At 43.9% G+C, this 19,248-nt stretch overlaps 1 protein-coding gene across 2 annotated transcripts in view; it reads left to right on the top strand.

Annotated features, from left to right (window-relative positions):
• The window catches only part of LOC108247402 (spectrin beta chain, non-erythrocytic 1), a 139,740-nt gene extending 120,738 nt beyond the window's left edge, over nucleotides 1–19,002 (top strand). The window contains exons 33-43 of one of the 2 annotated variants that reach the window (XM_017435499.3): nucleotides 768–854; nucleotides 4,060–4,217; nucleotides 4,903–5,041; nucleotides 7,100–7,184; nucleotides 7,273–7,469; nucleotides 7,566–7,654; nucleotides 8,298–8,352; nucleotides 14,028–14,230; nucleotides 14,338–14,511; nucleotides 15,699–15,741; nucleotides 16,077–19,002. In XM_017435499.3, the coding sequence (XP_017290988.1) occupies nucleotides 768–854; nucleotides 4,060–4,217; nucleotides 4,903–5,041; nucleotides 7,100–7,184; nucleotides 7,273–7,469; nucleotides 7,566–7,654; nucleotides 8,298–8,352; nucleotides 14,028–14,230; nucleotides 14,338–14,511; nucleotides 15,699–15,741; nucleotides 16,077–16,316 (1,470 nt within the window). In that variant the 3' untranslated portion in view covers nucleotides 16,317–19,002. The remainder of the gene's footprint in view (nucleotides 1–767; nucleotides 855–4,059; nucleotides 4,218–4,902; nucleotides 5,042–7,099; nucleotides 7,185–7,272; nucleotides 7,470–7,565; nucleotides 7,655–8,297; nucleotides 8,353–14,027; nucleotides 14,231–14,337; nucleotides 14,512–15,698; nucleotides 15,742–16,076) is intronic. The other variant, XM_017435500.2, reaches the window with a different exon arrangement.
• Nucleotides 19,003–19,248: the final 246 nt, after the last annotated feature.

Here is a 19,248-nt window from a genome sequence, read left to right as displayed (position 1 = left end):
CTTGTCTGAATTTTTTATGTCCAGATATGGATCTTTTAATGGTTTAAAATAAAATAAGAAAAATCTAGTTATTTCCATGCAGTGTCCAGAAAGAGGTGTAGCTCAGCTTGTAGGGCACCACAACTGCTTCCACCCACCTCCATCATCATCATCATCATCATATGAAATAACTTTTTGTCACAACAAAAAATAGTGGCTGGTAAAATATTTGAGTGGCTGGTGGACAAAATTTTTAATTTCCACCGCTGCCTCTAACTGTAAAGAGTGCATGACAGTATCATCAGCATAACAGAGAACATTTTCATTTTAAACCTCCTTCAGAACAAAGGTGCCTATTAAAATAAAATGGATTATAAAAAAGAGTGGGGCTCAGAATTGTTTCTTGAGGAACACCTCAGGCTGTGTGGATGCACTGGAGTACATCACAGTATTATCTACGTAAAAGGGAACAGCAGCATTTTAAACGTTTTGACAGGGATTATTGTTTTAAATAAATAAATAAATAAAAGTGTGGGCTTGGAACACATCCCTGAAGAACAACATCGGCTTTGTGGATATCACCATTTACAGCATAAATCTTGTAAAATATTACTGAACAAAATAAAAAACAGGGAGTTAAGAGGGGATCCTTGCTGGACACCTAAAAAAGGAAGCGAGAAGAAAGGCTTCGTCCTCTCTCACATTGAGCACGTTGTAAAACAGTCTGTTTCGGTTTCCGTCCCCTTTTCACCTCTTAACGCTCCGACCTTTTACTTGTTCCGCGGCAGGTGCGCCAGCTTCAAGAGGACGCCGTCCGCCTGCAGTCGGCCTACGCAGGAGACAAAGCCGACGACATTCAGAAGAGAGAAGGCGAGGTGAGCTCCGTTAAAAGCCCTCACGCACAATCCCGACTTTCACTTCCTGTCCCGGCCGCGACAGCGCAGCGGGGACTCCTGCGTTCAAGTTTTCTTAACGGGGACGCAGCATCGACGCCATAAAGCGGCTCTTTTTCTCGCGCATGCTTGCACGGCCGCTGCGCTGACGGGTTTTTTTGTCGAGAACCCGTTCTGCAGTCGTACAGGGCATGGTCAAAATACTGGAAGCAACACGTTTCCTCAGTTATCATTCCGGATAAACAGTCGCCATATCAGCTTCTTTTTTCTTTTAAAACTAAAAAATTTAGACTTTCAATGCTTATTTTTTATTTTTTGCTATGATAAATTACCATTTATCTGTCTCCCTTTTTTGTATTCCAGGTAAAAATGAACATTATGCTCATCCACCAACTAAACGAAAAGTTTCAAGCCTTGAAGATTTAATCTGATTCATCTGATTTTTGTCCCTGGGCTGGAAGAAAAGGGCTTATTTGTACGGGTGTTATTGCTAAAGAGCTGAGGGAATGTCTCAAAGTTTGATTTGATTCGTAGCACTGGCGTTATAATTCAGACTTCACCCGAGCCCGAACTAAACCGCGTCTTCTTTAAGCGTGGCTCGTAGGATTTTGATCTTTCTGTGGCAGGTAGAAACCAGAAAGCCCAAATCTGTGTGCTTCTCCACCGGTGATCTGCAGTCAGTTCGAGCAGAACAAATGGAAAACAGGAGATAAAAAAACACCACGCGAAACACGTCCGGGCGAGGATTCGCTGATTGGAACCGTCTCAAAAACATCGCTGTCGGTTTTTCCTGTATTTTTTTTTTTTTTGGGGGGTGGGTCGCGAAATCGGCAAAGCTGCGGCGGCGTCCGGCAGCCGGACATGTTGGGAAAACCTCTGCACTGTTGATGAGTGTCGTTGATGTGTTTTGACCATTCCCCGTATGTCCCGTTTCCCCTGCATATCCTCCCTGTCCGTCCAGAAGAGAAAGGGAGAGGTGAGCCTCTTGTTTCCCCCGCCACAAACTGCCGGCTGTGCATCAGGCTTCGTTTTTATTTGGCTGAGTTTCTGTTTTCGACTAAAATGGACTTTCAGTGACATTTTAGTCCTGCCCAAGGCGGCTCTGGCACACACCGTTAGCTGCGGAACTGGTGGAACGTTCTTTTTTTTTTTACCCGACTCGGATTGCTTTCTGGGTGGATTATTGCACGCGTCGGACCTCCCAGATGCCAGGGTTAGCTGACGAACGATAAATGTTTCTAAAAGTCGTGCTGCCTGCAATCGATTCTAAACACTTTCAGAGTTAGATGGCTCTGCGGCCATCTTCGTTATGACAAACCTTTCATACATTAAAGTAGAGGAAACGAGCAACATTTCTGCAGAATCAAACAGAGTTTTAGGTCAAAAGAAGAAATATTATTTTATTGTTGCTGATTAAGTGAAACATTTTTACCTTTCTCTTTTATATAAAAATAAATCTATCTTAATGAGCTAGAAAATTCCTAAAGAAATATTGAAGAGTGTGAGTTCAGTTACTGCCTAAAAAAAATCCAACATCCAGCATCTTTCTTCGGTGTTTTGGGACTTCCTGTTGAGCAAATCGGACAAAATTCTGACATTTCTTTGGAGAAGTGGTGCAGAAATAATAACACTTTTAATGAAAGCTACACCAAAAGAAATGTTGAAGTGGCTGCCAGAGGCTCCTTGGGGTCACCGTGGTAACCACACGCCCGCGTCTGTCGCTCCCTGGCAGCGAACGTACGCGAGCAGGACAGGCGGACGGGAGCAGAGTAGAAAGTAAGCCTCAAAGAAACAGTGGCTGTGCGGGAAAACTGTGCACTGCCAGAAGCGCCGGGCCGTTTTACGGGACTGTTTCTGTTTCTGTTTCATTTTGGAGACATGACAAGTTAAAGCTTCCCTTTCCGTTCTGAAGGGAAAGTTTTGAGCTCCAATCCAATCATAAGTCCGTGAGAGTTTGGGTGTTAGCACTCTGCACTCTGGAGGGATTTAGGAGAAAGCCGTAAGTCATATAACAGAGAGAGACACACCAGGTAAAACAAGACGAAAATACTTGTATGGACATTTAATATAAGCTATTTAAGAGGATTGTTGAAGTAAGAAGAGTTTTTCAAGAGTTTAGGCAGCTCCAGCGTTTATCTGTGTTGTAAAATCTCCAAAAATCATAAAACTTTAACCTAAATTGTGTAAAAACCAATAAAGATACCAAAATGGTAGTTCAGGCATATACAGTCCAACTTTCTGTGACCCGTTTAAACTTTAAATGATGTTTCTGCTGGGAAGTCTGTCCGAGCTGCAGAGCTCCAAAGAGGGCTGCGTTTTTTTTCTCGCTCGTTTCCCGAAAATCCCACCGATGTCAATGGAAGGTCACTTTTTTGGGGACAGATGTTTTCTTTTGCGTTGCTAAGTCACAGCGCGCCGTTCCTGGGGATTTCTTCCTCCGGGTTTTTTCCAGAGCCGCAGAAGAGGTAGCGAATCCCAAATTGTAGCGAGGCAGAAGAACGATGGGCGAAAAAGTAAAACGGGCGTTTCAGTGTTCCTGGATGTTGGCAACCCTTAATAATGCTTCTGATGCTGACTTAATCTCTCAGAATAGCTCGACCCCGACCCCTCCGTCCCCACACACACACACACACACACACACACACGCGGCCCTTTAATTGTAGAGTTGCACGTAGAATTCCTCCGATTGCCGTTTAAGCAAACGGTCGGCAGTTAAAATGGCCAAAAAACTGACCTGCAGAGCTGCACAAACGAAACCACGGTTAGTTTTTTCCCGCTAAACGGCTTCTTAATACATCCTGATGTTGATTAAAATGTTCAGGCTTGAGCAGAACTCACTTAACAAACGAATCTTTGACGATGAAGGTAAAACAGTATCAAAGAAGTGTCAGTCTAGTTTTCTTCAGCTGCTGCTGTTAAGGCTTCTGCGGTCTGCACGAATGAATGTGTCTTTAATTTGCTTCAGTCCCGTTGGTTTCTCTCCCCTGAGCTGTTTATCATCCGCTGCTGCTGCTGCTGCACGGTAACGAAGCGTTTCACCGAGAAACCGTCGTTTCGTTCTCCGCGAACAGCCTTCTGCGCCTCAGAGGCATCGCCCGGCTGCTGACATCAGCCACAGGCGCTGCGCTCACTCAGCCTTCTGTCTTCTGTCTCGTCTTGAACCACCCCTCCACCCCCCTGTCCGCAGGTCCTGGAGGCCTGGAAGAACCTGCTGGAGGCGGCGGAGGGTCGGCGGGCGAAGCTGGCCGACACCGGAGACAAGTTCCGCTTCTTCAGCATGGTGCGCGACCTGATGCTGTGGATGGAGGACGTGATCCGGCTGATCGAGGCCCAGGAGAAGCCCAGGTAGCAGGCTCGGAGGACCCGGAATCCCACTCGTGTGCACGAGAAGCGTCACCCCCTTTCGTGTAACCGTTTCTCGGACACGTTGAGCCGCGTTGCTTCGGCTTCATGCTTTGGTTTGGTTTCTTAGCTTCATTCCTCGAAGGAGTGCGTGTCACCCACCAACTCGCCTGCGATATTTATGAAATCTCTTGCGATCTGTTAGCGTTCAGAGTATGTGTTAGAAATGACTCATCTACTACGACACTAAATTTCAGCTCAGCATGTGTAAAACTGACCGAGTTACAGCCACTTTTCTGCTTGTTAGGATCATTTATGTACGGCAGCAACCTTGGATTTTAAAGGTAATCAGTTGATGTGCCACAAAGGATTACTTTCTAAGAGTTTCATTAAAAGCTACTCCCTGGTGGTTGTCCTTATCAAACATAAACAAATGGCTAGAACTCAAATTTCCAGATATTAAGGTAAAATCTTCGATGGTATTAGCTGAGAGTAATCCCCAACACATCCTCTGAGCACTAACAGATCACGTTAGAGCTTGTAATATCATGCCTTTAATGTTATTTTCAAGATTTGACCAAAAAGGTCCGTAAGTGTATTGACAGAGCTCAGCTGTTCTTCTTGCTGATGCGTCGTTGATTCTGATTGTTTGTTTGTTTGTCTGTTTTTGTTTTGTACCTTTTTCCAGAGACGTGTCGTCGGTGGAGCTGCTGATGAACAACCACCAGGGCATCAAGGCGGAGATCGACGCTCGCAACGACAGCTTCACGGCCTGCATCGAGCTGGGGAAAGCCCTGCTGGCCCGGAAACACTACGCTTCGGAGGAGGTGGGGGAATCGGGGAATCGAGACAGCTGTAGAGTCGTGTCGTTAAAGTTGGAAGTTACAGATGGTTGACTGGACCGAAACAAACTCCCACACACACACAGAAAATAAATCTTTTAATTCTTAAATTACAAACAGAATAAGTCGATGTTCCGTGTGTATTTCTAACGTTCAGAGTCGGACCGTAATTGGTTCTTTAAGGCGTTTCACCTCTAAGTGGATTTTCAGGATTACGAACTGGTTTTGTTGCTTTCCCAAACCAGATTTTTCCTTTGGCTTTTTTTTTTTCCAAACATCTTCAAGGTTTTTAAGCATCAGTTCTTCCTGCACCAATATTTACTGGAGGAGATGTTAAAATTGGCATAAAGATGCAATTTTAAAGTCTGAGGCCTTCAGCAAAGCTTCCTAAAACGGACGTTTCTCCTGGGACTGACAAGAACATAAGGATTCCAGCATCGTATAGAACAGGAGTGGGCAACCCTGGTCCTGGAGGGCCACTATCCTGCATGTTTTACTTGTTTCTCTGCTCCAACACACCTGATTTGAATCAATGGGTGATTAACAGGCTTCTGCAGAACATGAAGAGCTGATTTAACCACTGAATCAGGCGTGTTGTGCCCCTTTTCTACCAGCTCTAAAAGTCCCGGCTCCACTCTACTCGGCTCGCTTTGCGCACGTTTCCACCGGCACTTTTTCGAGGCCAGTCCCTGCTTCGGAGTAGGGCCAGCTGGGCCAGCCCTGCTTCGTGGGCGGCGCAAGCTTAGCTCCTGTTCACTCATTGGTCGTGGGTGTGACCAGATACAAGCATAAAGAGCGAAGGTAGGAATATAAACACCAGCGTTAGCTTACCCTGCAACGTTTATGCCGTCTGTCCCCCAGCTGAAGGCGCTGTAAAGCCTGAAATCTCAGATGGATAACAGCTGTCCTACTCTACGCAACAATCGCGGCATCCAGAGCATTTCTTCCACTGCGCCTCTCTTCCTGAAGTCTCAGGAGAATCCCCATAAGTTTAAAAAACAGCAACAACACAGGGCCAACATTGTCCATAGCGCAGCCCCGCCCCCAGCAACAAAAGGAGGTGTTCCTCTGCTACCGACCAAACTGGCCAGGGGAAACACGATGCATTTTTTTACAGAGCAGAGCCAGAGTAGAGTTGAGTAGAGCGAGACTTCTGAAATAAAGGTGGAAAGGGGGCATTGGAGCAGGGAAACAAGTCAAACATGCAGGATTGTGTCACTTGAGGACAAGGATTGGACACCCCTGGTATAGAGAGTGTAACAGCAAAAAATAATCAACAAGTAGTGAGATGTCTGTTTCAGAGAATCAGGAGAAAGATCGATCTTTGTCTTTGAAAAGGAATTTGATTCCGAAGGCAAAAAGGGCATTCGGAGACCCCGCTCACTGAACTCAGTCAGGAGAAGAGCCCCGAAAGAAAAACATCATACACTTTTATAGGGAGGGTTCATTACATCATTTTAAGCCACACTTTTACATAGTTACTGAGCAGCTTCGTTTCTCACGAAGAAGATCTGATAACAACTGGGAGTGAGAGCAAATCAGTCCAGGCCAGGTGCAGAAGGGAGGATGGGAGGACCAGAGCCTTCCTCAGTTCCCACATAGCACGAAGATCAAAAGCATTTCAAACTTTGATACAAAAACAGGAAGAAGAAAAATAACTTGATTAAGTCTTTTATTGATGCACTTGTGCAGGCAAGAATCAAAATTATTGTTATACATTTTACATTTAAAAAGAACATCGTTCAAATTTTCCATTATAAGAGACGAGGGTCGGGAAGGCAGAAAGGCCTTATAGAGCAAAAAAAAACATGGAAAACCCTGAGTTTAAGCAGGTGGGACCAGAGGTGTATGTATATAAGACTGGGGGGGATTCTTCTATGACTGGGCGACGAATTCCCCGTGATTCAGCTGTCGTGATACGGGCTGCAGACCCGGTCCTGAACCAGCACCGGAGCCGCTTCTGTTGAAGCCGAGTTGCTGGTAATGTTTTCCTCCGAATGTTTACACGACACCGTTTGTGACTTAAGCCTTTCTCCCCCGCAGATCAAAGAAAAGTTGTTACAGTTGACGGACAAGAGGAAAGAGATGATCGACAAGTGGGAGGACAGATGGGAGTGGCTCCGACTGGGTGAGGCGTCCGCTCTGGTTTTTTGGTGCTTCTCGGGGCAATGGGGGATCTGGTCTGACGCGGGGCGGGTGGGGAAATGTGTTCGCAGTCCTGGAGGTGCACCAGTTCTCGCGGGACGCCGGCGTGGCCGAGGCGTGGCTGCTGGGCCAGGAGCCGTACCTGTCCAGCAGGGAGATCGGGCAGAGCGTGGACGAGGTGGAGAAGCTCATCAAGCGCCACGAGTCCTTCGAGAAGTCGGCCGCCACCTGGGAGGAGCGCTTCTCGGCGCTGGAGAGGCTGACCACGGTAAGGGCGGGCGGGGGGGAGGTGGACGGAGCGGGAGCGCACCTCGGCTGGCAGGACAGGCGGACGGAGCGCTGAAACTGTGTTTTCTGTGTGCAGATGGAGTTACTGGAAGTGAGAAGAAGGCAAGAGGAGGAAGAGAGGAAGAGGCAACCAGCGGAGGCTGCCGACGCTGCGGCTCAGCACAGGTGAGGAAGTGTCATGGTCGGGGGCATCCGGTTACCTGGGTGGTTCACGAGTAATCAAGCTGGAAAATTAAACAACAGTTCAACTCAGGGAGCTTAAGAAAGAAATTCACGCTGCAGGGAAATGCGACCCAATTGCGATAATTTTGTTATTTTTTTCCCCCGTATACGACACATACAGATGTTTTCATAGAACGTGACAGATCTGATGTTTTCAGATCTGACTCAGGTGGTTTCAGTTTGTGGTCCTGAATCAAATAGATAAATAGATCTGATGTTTTTGGAAGCAACCTCAGTGTGAACGCTCATGTCACGTTTCATCCAACTTCCATCAGATGGAAGAACTGAGGTCCCTCAGTCCTTTCGTCCTTTTTCTCCGTCTTCTTTTATCCTTCACCGTTTGGATGTGCAACTTCTTGTTCCAGAGGCCTAAATCAGCAGCATGTTCCACTTTCGTTTCACCTAAAAACGTTTCAGCCAACCAGTAACCTGACGACTCTCTGCTAAAGCGAAACAAATTTGTCATAAGAAGTTGTAAAAGCGTAATCGTTCCCCTACAGGGATTATTTTGACAGAACAATGGTGAAGCACGAATCTGACGTCTGTACTTGTTTTGTTTTGCTTCTTCTTTCTTTCCTTTCCCCAGAGAGGGCGAGCCGGTGTCCCAGAACGGGCTGCCATCCGAGCAGGAGTCTCCCAGGGTTAGTTACCGCTCACTTGCCTACCAGAAATACAGCAGCACCCTGCAGAGCCGCAGGGCCGCCGCTGATCCCTGACACCGATGTCGGTACTCAAAACATGACATGAATACACAACGTGGCGGTCGCGAATCTACAGAAAAACGTTTCTTCCTCCTTGTATCGACACTGAAAACATCCTGTCTTTGTCTCCTCCACTACTTTCAGAAATGTAACAAATTGAACTTGGAAATGTCACTTTTTTTTGTTGTTTAATCGAAAGGCTTTTAAACTGAAAGTCAACAGGAAGCAGTGGGTCACAGTCTTAAAGCTGATCTTTTTCCCTGAATCCTTCTTTTAAAGGCTGCTTTACGCTCCACGGGAAGTCACGAAATTGGCGAAAATCGCGTCATTTTGTCCTCTCGAGATGCATTCCTTTATGGTGTTTTTTTATTTGATTTTGATCATATGAAACTTGTTCTAAATGCTCCACCAGTCAGAAACTTGTGTTCTGTATTTCAGTTTCTGAAATGTAACCTATAAAGCTGCAGGACACAGTTAGGTCTTGTTTTTTTTATTTGACACTTTGTCTTCGGGCGTCATTTAATCAGACAGTTTTAAGATCCATATCCCTACACTTATCTGACATTCCTGTTTTTTAATTTGTTTACTGACAGAATCCAGAAGTAGACTTTGAGAACCGCCTAAGAAATGTCAAAGGTGGTCTGAAACAATTATCTGTACAAGCAGAAAATGAAAGCAGAACTTGTTTTGTGTGTGTGATTGTTGGGACCACATATATTCAAAAAGACACTTCGTAAAAATTTCGTTTTTTTTATTCCATGTCTCCACCTCATTCTTTCCTTTCCCCTTCTTTTTTTTTTTTTTTTTTGTCTCTCTCAGCTCGACCCGCCTGTCGTCATCTCCCCTCAGCTTTTAATGCTTCTCCTTGTTTATGTCATCATTTACAAACTCACCCTGTGGAATATGAACACGTGAAACCAAAATCAGGTCTCAAAGCCGCAAACACCGAATTCAGATCTGTTAAAAGCACTTTTTTTAAAAGAGTCACACTTTAATGTAAATCGTGGCATCATCGGCGTATCGAGATATATGGGGGGGAAAAAAACTAAAAAACGACACATAATTAGTCTAATAATAATCATTAAAACGTTCTGAATGGTAATCATGTCAGATAAAGAATGTCTTATTTTCTTGTCTTAAATAAAATCTATGAGGTGCCTTTAATTTATTCATTTACCCCTTTGTTTGAAGTATTATTTTATCAAGTAAGAAAAAAATGACGGTTTTTCAAAAAAATTATTTTGCATCTTTTGTTCTTTTAGAATTTAGCTGAATATTTTAGAGCAAAATAATCCAGATGCTTTTCCATCTGACAGCACAAACGTTCCCCATCTTCATACCTACCATCACGTTCCATGTCATGATTTCACTAATACGCTTCAAAATGCGTCATTGTTTACAATTTTAGAGCGCGACGAAGTCATTCAAATGGGATTTTTCTTTAAGGTTAAATTGAATTTGGGAAGAACCGTGTCTTCCAGGAGCACACGCGGCTCCGAATCATGCGATTTCTGTTGAGTCCTCGTGTCGTGCGACCAGCGTCCTCTGTTAGTTTATCGCGATACGCGTGTGGTTGCTGTTAAAAGCGGGAGGTGTTGCCGTTAAAAAAATCAGCAAAATAGTTGTCTCATGCTCAACCGTAGGGTATGCAAATCCACTGGGAGTCGAGCCAAATCTGCCATTCCACTGTTATAAAAAAAAAAAAAAAAACGACAACCTTGACTAGAGCAGTGGTTCTTGCCGACAAGAAGACTCGAAATATTACTAATTTACATCGTCGTCGAGTTTTAACTCATTACATAGAATTGAAGTTTGCGCACATGCAGTTATATTTTTACACCCAGCCATCATTGTTGAGCTTTAGTTTTTAAAATCGGCCCATTTCAATCCCCTCAGAGCCACATGTCCCGCAGTGCGAGTGTGTGTTTCGCTTCTTACTGTACTCGGTTGTGGTTTTGTGTCGCCGCAGCACAGTTTCGTGTTTGTTTCCTTGGTTTACTGTAATAATCTCTTCATTTGTCTCCATGCATGTCCACCCCTGACTAACACACATTCCCAAATAAACCCAGTCAGAATCAGCATCCACTGGGACCCATCCTGGTTTGTCTCTGTATTGTTTATTTTTTCTTTATCCATGTTTAGTTCTGTTTGTGTTCGCTGCGTCCATCAGCAGCGTTTCAGTTCTGTCACTGTTTCATTTCTTCATCTCATCTTCCTCAGCAGTTTTTAACCCCGGGGGGCCTCCGGTTTGTTTTCCATCTGAGCCGGGTCGTGCAACAGATTATATCTTTATCTAATTACATTTGTGCTAGTTTGTTTGTTTTTTTCTTTAAATCTTTTCTACCATTTTAAAAGTTTCATTCTAACATATACCTATGTATGAGGAGTAAAACTGAGACAAACTTCTTTTCTCCTACACACTAAAACTGCTGAATTAAAACCAACCTAACCGTTTGATCGGGGTAGTTTTAACTCAGCAGGGTTAGGTTATCGGTTTGACCTAGCATAGCCTGCAGGGTTAAGTTTTCTACCCTAAAATTAGGTTTAAATTACTAAATTGTTAAATCAGAGCCACTAAAAAGTCGAGTTAAAAAGAACAGCCTCAAATTTGCATAATTAGTTAATTACAACTTGCATTGGTGCTAGCTAGCTGAAGCTAATAGCTGTTAGTGCTAGCTAGCACTAACAGCTATTAGCTTCAGCTAGCTAGCACCAGTCAGTGTTATTTTAGGAAACTTACCGTTTAATGCAAACTAAAGTTGTTACCAAAGCCAACCAGAGTAAACATTTAATTTTTAACTATCTTAGCTTTACTTATTTCATTTAATCATGTTAATGTCAATTTTATTTATGTGGCACATTTAAAAAACAACAGTGTTGACCAAAGTGTTTCGCAAGGAGGTTGAAAGCAAACGGGAAAACCGTCCATAAAATAAATTCAAAAGACAGCCATGAAGCCAACTAGTACAATAGAATAGGTTGAAAAACAAATGAAATTTGAACATCCTGTTTGTTTTACTGACCGAAAATGGCGGACACCCAACCATGTGGTCAAACCAACCCAACCTATGAGGCGACAGATTTAACCCGGCAGTTTTTATCATGTAATAACTTTGCAATTAGAAAGGTTTATGACTGGTTTTGTTTACGGTCGAGACCCAATACGTCTCCAACTAACAGACGATATATTCCGCATCCTTATCATTAACTGAGAGTAAACAAATAAAAACAAACCAAGAAATCCATTTAAAGGAAACCCTTCAGAGCAGATGGAAAAATCAAAAGTCATATTTGCATGCAAATGTGTTTTGTAATTCTTACACCTCTGCTTTTGACCCTCAGATTTTGGTGAAAATGAAAAACTAAAAATCCAGGCCGATGTCTGATGTGTTGACAGCTGACAACACCGACACACATCTGCTCTGTTTGGTGTCCAACATCTGTCCTGCTTTACTGTACAATGAAGACGTAGCAGACAAAAGATCATTGCTTCTAATAATTGCTACATACTTTAAATGGTAAAATATGTCAAAATAAAAAGTAATATTTTAATGAACTAAACTAAAAAAAGAAAAACACTCAGCACTAAAAGTTTAAATGTGAAGCTACAGATGCATTCTGACCTCAGATCAGCAGCCTCTTCGCTTCTTAAGTGACTTAATTCCAACTTGGTTCTTTATAATGTTTGACTGATTAGCTTCAAGTTAAAGTTTCTACAGTTTGGTCCAGACTTTTAGAGAAACTCTGAATCAGTAAACAAAGATCCATGTGGTGGGGAAAAAAAAAAAAGGCCAAAGGTCCGAAGCTCAGGGTTTGGTGGAGGATTAGTGGCGCCATCGACCCTCCCAGATAAACGTCAGCGATTGGTTGAAGCAAAAGCTCCCGGGATAACTCCGGTGTCTGGTCGGGTTCTCAAACGCATCGTCCTCCATTCCCCCGGGAGGAGCTCTGTGAGCGGGTAACAAGCATCCGTTTGGAGTGGTGTGAAATGTGAAATCCAATGGCGGTCTCCCCCTCTCACCAATAATGACTTCCAAGCAATTTGACGGCTGATTGTTTGAGATTGGGTTTGGTTCTTCGCTCTGCTGGCTTCGCCTCTCTTCACGCTCTGTCCGTCGCGTGGTGTGTTTTTGAAGTGCTCCTGTGATTATGCATGTTGTAAAAATCTGTGCATGACGTGTGACGCTAATGGAGAGGACGAATGTTCTTCTAATCAGTGCGAAAAGAATACGATACTACAAAAACAAAACAAATAAAAACGCTTAAATCTGCTTTAAACAGGCTGGAATTCAGGATATGATGCTAGTTTGATGGACGGGATTGAAGTTCATGAGTGTTTATGGAAGTTATTTGTCAGTTTAGAGGTTTGGAGTGACTTTTATTTCCCCTTTTATTATTCTAAAATAAAGTATAAATTCATAAACGTGTTTTCTGAGCTCACCGTGACGTCGCTGCTGTTTGTGGGTACATCTCGTTAGATAAGATTAGCTCAGTTTTTTTTAAATGGCCACTTCAGTAACAGAAATCATACAAAGAGAACGGAGCTCATCATTTTAAAATCAAATAGGCCACACCCCTTAAAGTCTACTAGCCAATCACAGGCAGTCATGTGCCGTACGCTTGAAATTTGTCAAAGATTATATTAAACGTGTAGCAGGTGTAATTCAAAAATGTCAATAAGCTGAAAATGTTTGGGTTTCAGAGACATTTTAAAAGTGGAATTCTGTGTCTCGGCTGTTTATGGACAAAAACACAGAAAGTTTTTCGGAAGTTTTCCTTTTCCAGCCGCAACATTTTTTGAAAATCCAACAGTCCGTTTTGAGTTTTAAGTCTACAGAAATTATCATCTAGGTTTGGTATATATTGGTAAAAAAAAAAAAAAATATATATATATATTTTTTTTTTTAGGCTAATCTTTAAAAATAAAAAAAAATGACATTAAAATGGGTGTGGCCTATTTTTCTCGTTTAAGCTCCACCCCCTGGAAGATGAAATTGAAGCCAAAACATCCAGCAGTAATAATTCTTTACACCTGGTCAGACGGTGGAGCTGTTAGGAAGATTTTTGAGAAGTTGAAAGACTTTAGCAAAGGAAATCTGTAGAATAAAGTTTCCTAATGTAGCGTTTAGGTTCATAGTTTTAACTCATTTAATAAATATTTTATTTTATCTCTTATAGGCTACTGTTCACATAGGAGTTTGGGTGACACTATGCTTTAAACTCTCTTTAACATTAACTTCACAATGTTGATGACTTGATTAAGACATTTTAGAATTTACAGGGTGGACTGCATCCTAAATACAGAAATAATCAAGCCTTTTGTCAGTTTCTTTGGGGTTTGTTCACAGTAAATCTTGTGATTAAATTGGAAAATGTGTTTATCAGAGCAGACAGAGTTAATGGGTTTTCTCGTTCCGGTTTGGTTGTAGAGGGTTTTCAGGTGGTTTAGATTAAGAGGAGCCAGTTCTGGTTAAGTTCAGAGGTTGATTTTTGCTCCCAGCCTGGAATGTTTCTCCACTCTGCATGCTGCAGCTGAACTGATTCGAAGCTTCCGTGCGTCTGAAACGAACGTCGCCCGCCCTCGGTGCTCTGACTCTGCTCTCCTCTGCTCGCAGGAGGCCGTCGACGGCGCCGACGTGGTGAACGGCGTGTCGGGGCCCAGTCCGTCGGGGTCTCCCGGGGCGTCGCGGAAGGGCAAGCCCAGCCAGGCGGCGACCCTGCCGGCTAAAACCCAACAGGACGCCCCGGTGCCTCAGATGGAGGGCTTCCTGCACCGCAAGCACGAGTGGGAGGGCCACAACAAGAAGGCGTCCAACAGGTAGCCAATGAACGGCACTTTTAACCGTTCAGATTTCGGTTAGAAATCACCCGCCCCTCTGCAGGGCGGGCTGATGAACAGCTGACTCTCTTGGCGTTCACCTGCAGGTCGTGGCACAACGTGTACTGCGTGATCAACCACCAGGAGATGGGCTTCTACAAGGACCAGAAGAGCGCCGGTCAGGGCATCCCCTACCACAGCGAGATCCCCGTCAGCCTGAAGGACGCCGTATGCGAGGTGGCTGTGGATTACAAGAAGAAGAAGCACGTCTTTAAGCTCAAGTGGGTGTCCGGGATCGGGTGATACCCTTCGTGAACCAACATTCTGAGCTATTTTCATCAAATCTTAATACTCGCACCTCAGATGCCTCTTTTTAGAGTCTGTGGAACGCAGACTTTCTGAAAAACGGTATTATTTATCAGTAAAAACACGTTCAGGAGTCGTTGAATCGTTTGGTAATGCCAAACAGAATCAGTTTCTCTAGAAGTGTCCAACAACACAACAACAAGTTCACACCAGTAGAAATCTACAGCTATAACAGGTTATTTTAAGATGGTTTTTAGGGTGCATTCCCCCCAGCCCTGTTTAGTTCGCTTTAATCGAACTCTAGTTCGTTTGCCCAGAAAGTCCGGTTCATTTGGGGAGGTGTGAATGAGCAATCGAACTCTGATCTGCCTAAAAACCGAAGTCTTAGTTCGGTTCGGATGCATATGTGAACGCAAGCAGAGACCAGAGACCGCTCCAGAAGCAGGAAGCGGACTACAACACAGGGCCTTCTGGGTAAATACAACCAAAACAACCGAGCGCTTCTGGCACGAGAGGGAGAAATGGCTCGAGGTCAGACGTGGAACCTAAAACTGTGAAAATTTGACACCATTCCATTTTTGTGTCCTTTTCCAGAAGAAGGAAGTTTGCGCTCAGTGTCTTCTTCAGAGGTTTTCGTGTCGTTTCCTTCAGTAGTTCATGGTGCGGCGCCACCACAGGCGAGGGGGGGGGACAGGTCGCTCAAAGGGTTTGGCTCGATTGACTCGGTGCAGTGTGAATGCGAACCGCAGCAGCTGAAAATGGAACAAGGGTTGCAATTTTGATCCCCGATCGAACAACAATCGAGTCTACCGGACTGTCAGGTGGGAATGCAGCCTAAATGAACTCTTTATCTGAAACGGTGCAGAAAGCTGCATCCTCACAGGGATAAACTGGAGAGGCATCCTCAGCCTCTCCAGTTTAGGGCTTCCTCTGTAAATTAGCGTCGCTAACGTGGACGTTCTCACCATGTCGTGGTGCAGTGTAAGTATTTTAGAATTAGAAATGTTTACACGGATTTTAGTTTTATAAACAGAAAAGAAAATATCTATTTGAACAACAACTATCCTGAGCAGTGAGTGGGTCGACGGGACCTGAAGCGTCTAATGACAGAAACGTTTCCGCTTCCTGTCAAAACTCACGGCCGTGTTTTTACCCTTCACAGGATCACCGACGGCAACGAGTATCTCTTCCAAGCCAAAGATGATGTAAGTATTTATAAAAAAAAAACAAAAAACAATATGCATCTTTGACCTTTAAAACCCGTCACCTTGAAATCAATGGTGATCACCCTCAGCTGTGCAGTTTAACATCCCTGTTATACAGCTGCAGAGTTAGAGCACTTTGACCTTTGACCTTCAATTTAGATTGGTTCATGGTCTTAATCTAATCACTTGTTCCATGTTTGATGTTTCCATTCATAACTTTTTGAGTGATCTTGTCCACACACACACACACACACACACGCCTAACCTCAGCGAAGGTAAGAATAAATAGTTACAGCTGGAGATCAAACCTGAGCGTGTTTCTCGCGCCCCTGCAGGAGGAGATGAACACCTGGATCTCCAAGATCTCCGCCGCCATGGCGGGTGAGAAGTCAGAGGTGACTCCCAGCGGCCACAGCACGCCGGCCCCCGCGCCCGCCGCCCGCGCTCAGACGCTGCCGGCCTCCGTGGCAGCAACGGCGGCAGCGGCGGCGACCACGACGGCCGCCGAGTCGAGCCCCGGCAAACGAGAGAAGGACAAGGAGAAACGCTTCAGTCTGTTCAGCAAGAAGAAATAGGCGCTCCTCTTATTTTCTTTTTTTTTTTTTTCTCCTCTTTTTCTTTCTGTGGTGCTGTTTGGGGTCACTCCTCATTATCGGCCGATCTTTGGGGCGGCGCCCAGCGATGTCAGCCAGCCAAACGATCGCTTCGAAGTCATTAGCAACTGATCATAACACCAAATTAATAGGATAAGTGCTCAGAATGTAGGTGCATTTACTTAATCCGAAATTGTTTAGTCTCCAAGTAACAGAAAACCATTTAAGACAAATTCAGAGTTTAACAAACGTTTCCTTCAGCTTCCTGCAGAGACGCGGTTGCTACGTCCGATCGAATCCCAAACAGCTCACGCTTCCTCCTACTTTCTCCTCCTCTCCCTCTTTCCGAGCCGTGACTCCAGCATGCAAGCTCCGAGCCAAAACTCTCCACTCCGTGCCTATCAGCCGCCCCGGTCGGCTGCGACACCCGAGGCCTCGGTTCTGCGCTGGGGGGCGGGAGCGGATCGTGACGGGACGCTTTCAGGCAGCTGCGGTTCGAACGCAACAACAAAAAGAAAAAAAAAAAACACAGTTGAGGAGTTCCCAGATAATCCCGACTATTAGCCGTTTTGCGGTTTGTTTGTTTCTTGCTCTCGTTGTCCCCGTTTTTGTTGAATCCCGCCGTTTCGTGGGTCGTGTTTACGCTCCCCAATCGTCTTAGTTTCTTCTTTATTCCTATTATTTGTTTTGTTTTGTTTTTTTTAAAGTTATAGGCAGTACCTGTTTGGGTTAACCCGTGTTTTTGTTTTTGTTTATTCGAGGCCTTGTCTCCGCAAGCTGACATGTATCCCTCTGTAGCGGGGAAACCTGAGTCCACCGCGGGGTAATCCTCCGAACCGACGCCTGAAACCTGAACGAGCTCCTACAGTTCAAACGTGGAAAGTGGGGTTGGGTGGTTTTTTTTTTTTTTTTTGTGCACTGAATAATTCTGCTTTTCTTTTAGTTCGTTTTGTCCTAAAAGAAGAAAAGAGAAAAAAAAAAAAAAAAACTGGCTCAAAGCAAACAATCATCGTTGTGCTGCTCGGCTCCGTCTAATTCCCGGAGCGGCACAGTCGGGGGACAGGAAACAGGAAGCCTCCGTTTGGAGCGTTACCCTGCCGTGCTTTTTGAACTGTATGTATAACTTGTGTATAACAAAACTGTTTAAAAAAATAAACCTGTGTTTAAGTTCAGTCATTGCTAACTAATGATAAGCTTCGATGAGTAAAACTTTTCTCTTTAACGAGTCTGAATGAAGGAGCGGTAACAGCTTTAGGAATGTTTGAGGAATTTTCCCGCCCATCAGCGAGGTTTTCTTTTTTTTTTGTTTTGTTTTCAATTTTCTTCATACTTCGGTAACATTTAACCTCGACCCCCTTTTAGTTCCTGGAAGGTGTTTCTTGTGCTCCACAGTTTAAGCTAATTCTAAGGTTTTCTTTAGTCTGACAAGTACGAAGGCGTAGATGTTCTGTAGAAGCGAAGATAACTCTAAGCGTTGCTGTTAAGTGGACGGTTTGGTTCTTAAATTAAAAAAGAAAAAAAAAAGTATTTTCCTGGAGATGTCGCAGAATAATGGCCGCTTGCTCGTTGGCTTCAGCTCTCTGTCGTCGAGGTTTCCGACGTTTTGCCGCTGATGAACTTTGCAGTGAAGTCTGTCGTGTGGGTGCTTTTTTTTTTTTTTTTTTGCGAGAGTACGGAAGGCCATCAGTGACAAAATTCAACAAATGAAAATTTGAGCCGCTGTGCTTGTTTCTGTTGAAAGAAGCCACGTTTTATTAATAATACCTGCTCGTGTGAAAGGTGAGGCTCACAACTGATGCTGAGAAAGATGCACTGGGAAATTCAAAATGAACAGGGGGTTTTTTTGTGTTTTTTTTTAAACAACAACATTTTTTGGCTCAATTTCTACATCTGCTTTCTTTCATTTAACCAGATTTTAATTTGGAAAGTTTGTTCTGCTCATAAGAGGTGATGTGGAAGCTTCTTAGCTCCTAAACACCAACAAAAACCTATTAGTTGATCGTCATTCTGAAATATTTTAGTCCCTTTTTGTTTCAGAGCACCAACGTTTTCTTTTCGCTCGAGATAAAGAGTTGAATCCATTGTTTCCTTTGTTGTAAAAATCATGTTCTTTAATCAATTTTGAGTTGATGAAATCAGCATTCTTGGACGAAAAAAGCCTGCCCCCTGCTGCCTCGGATGCCAAAGCTTTGAACCCGTGCAGTCCATTAGCGCGTTTCGTCGAGGTTCGTCAGCTGCGATGGCTAACTTGAATCGGGTTAAATTCAAAAGTCTGTCACTCGTAAATATACAGCCAGCGATTACTTCATGAAAGTTTCATTAAAATTCGTCCAGTGGGCCGCGAGATATTTGGCTAACAGACTGACAAAGAAAGCACACGCAGGTGATCATGCAACTGCCTGCCTTTTTCTGGTGGCCGACGATAAAAGATGCGGAGCGGGCCGTTTCCCTAACTCCAAACAGAACGGGGAAAAGCAAATTTTATTTAGACTGACGTTTGTGGCGAAGATTAGAAATTAAAACTTTGAATTAGACATTTTCAAAACAAACCCAAAATTTAGCAAGAGCAAAAGTTGGGGATCCAAAAAGTAAAAAAAAAAAAAAATTAAAAAAATCAACCAAATTGCAGAAAATGATTGCATGTTTGTGCCATTACTGTTACAAGTGACACAATCCAGTTGTTGTGGCAGTAAAACTCATAAGTGGATAAATGAAAGGAAACCGGTCGCTTCTTTTTGAAACTGTTACCCTTTATTGGCTTATCTGTGATATTTTGGTCTTCCGCAGGCAGTAGTTGGGGGTCAAGAGTCTCTGAAGCTGTTATTTTTGGGCTCAGAAGGTGAAATCTTTGTGAACCACAGCCTGAAGACTGATCTCTTTCATGACAGGCTTGAGCAGAAAAGAAAAGAAACAA

Source organism: Kryptolebias marmoratus, linkage group LG22 (assembly GCF_001649575.2).
Source record: "Kryptolebias marmoratus isolate JLee-2015 linkage group LG22, ASM164957v2, whole genome shotgun sequence".
Lineage (NCBI taxonomy): Eukaryota > Metazoa > Chordata > Actinopteri > Cyprinodontiformes > Rivulidae > Kryptolebias > Kryptolebias marmoratus.
Note: the sequence above shows the minus strand (reverse complement) of the source record. Positions and strands in the feature narration are given on the sequence as shown.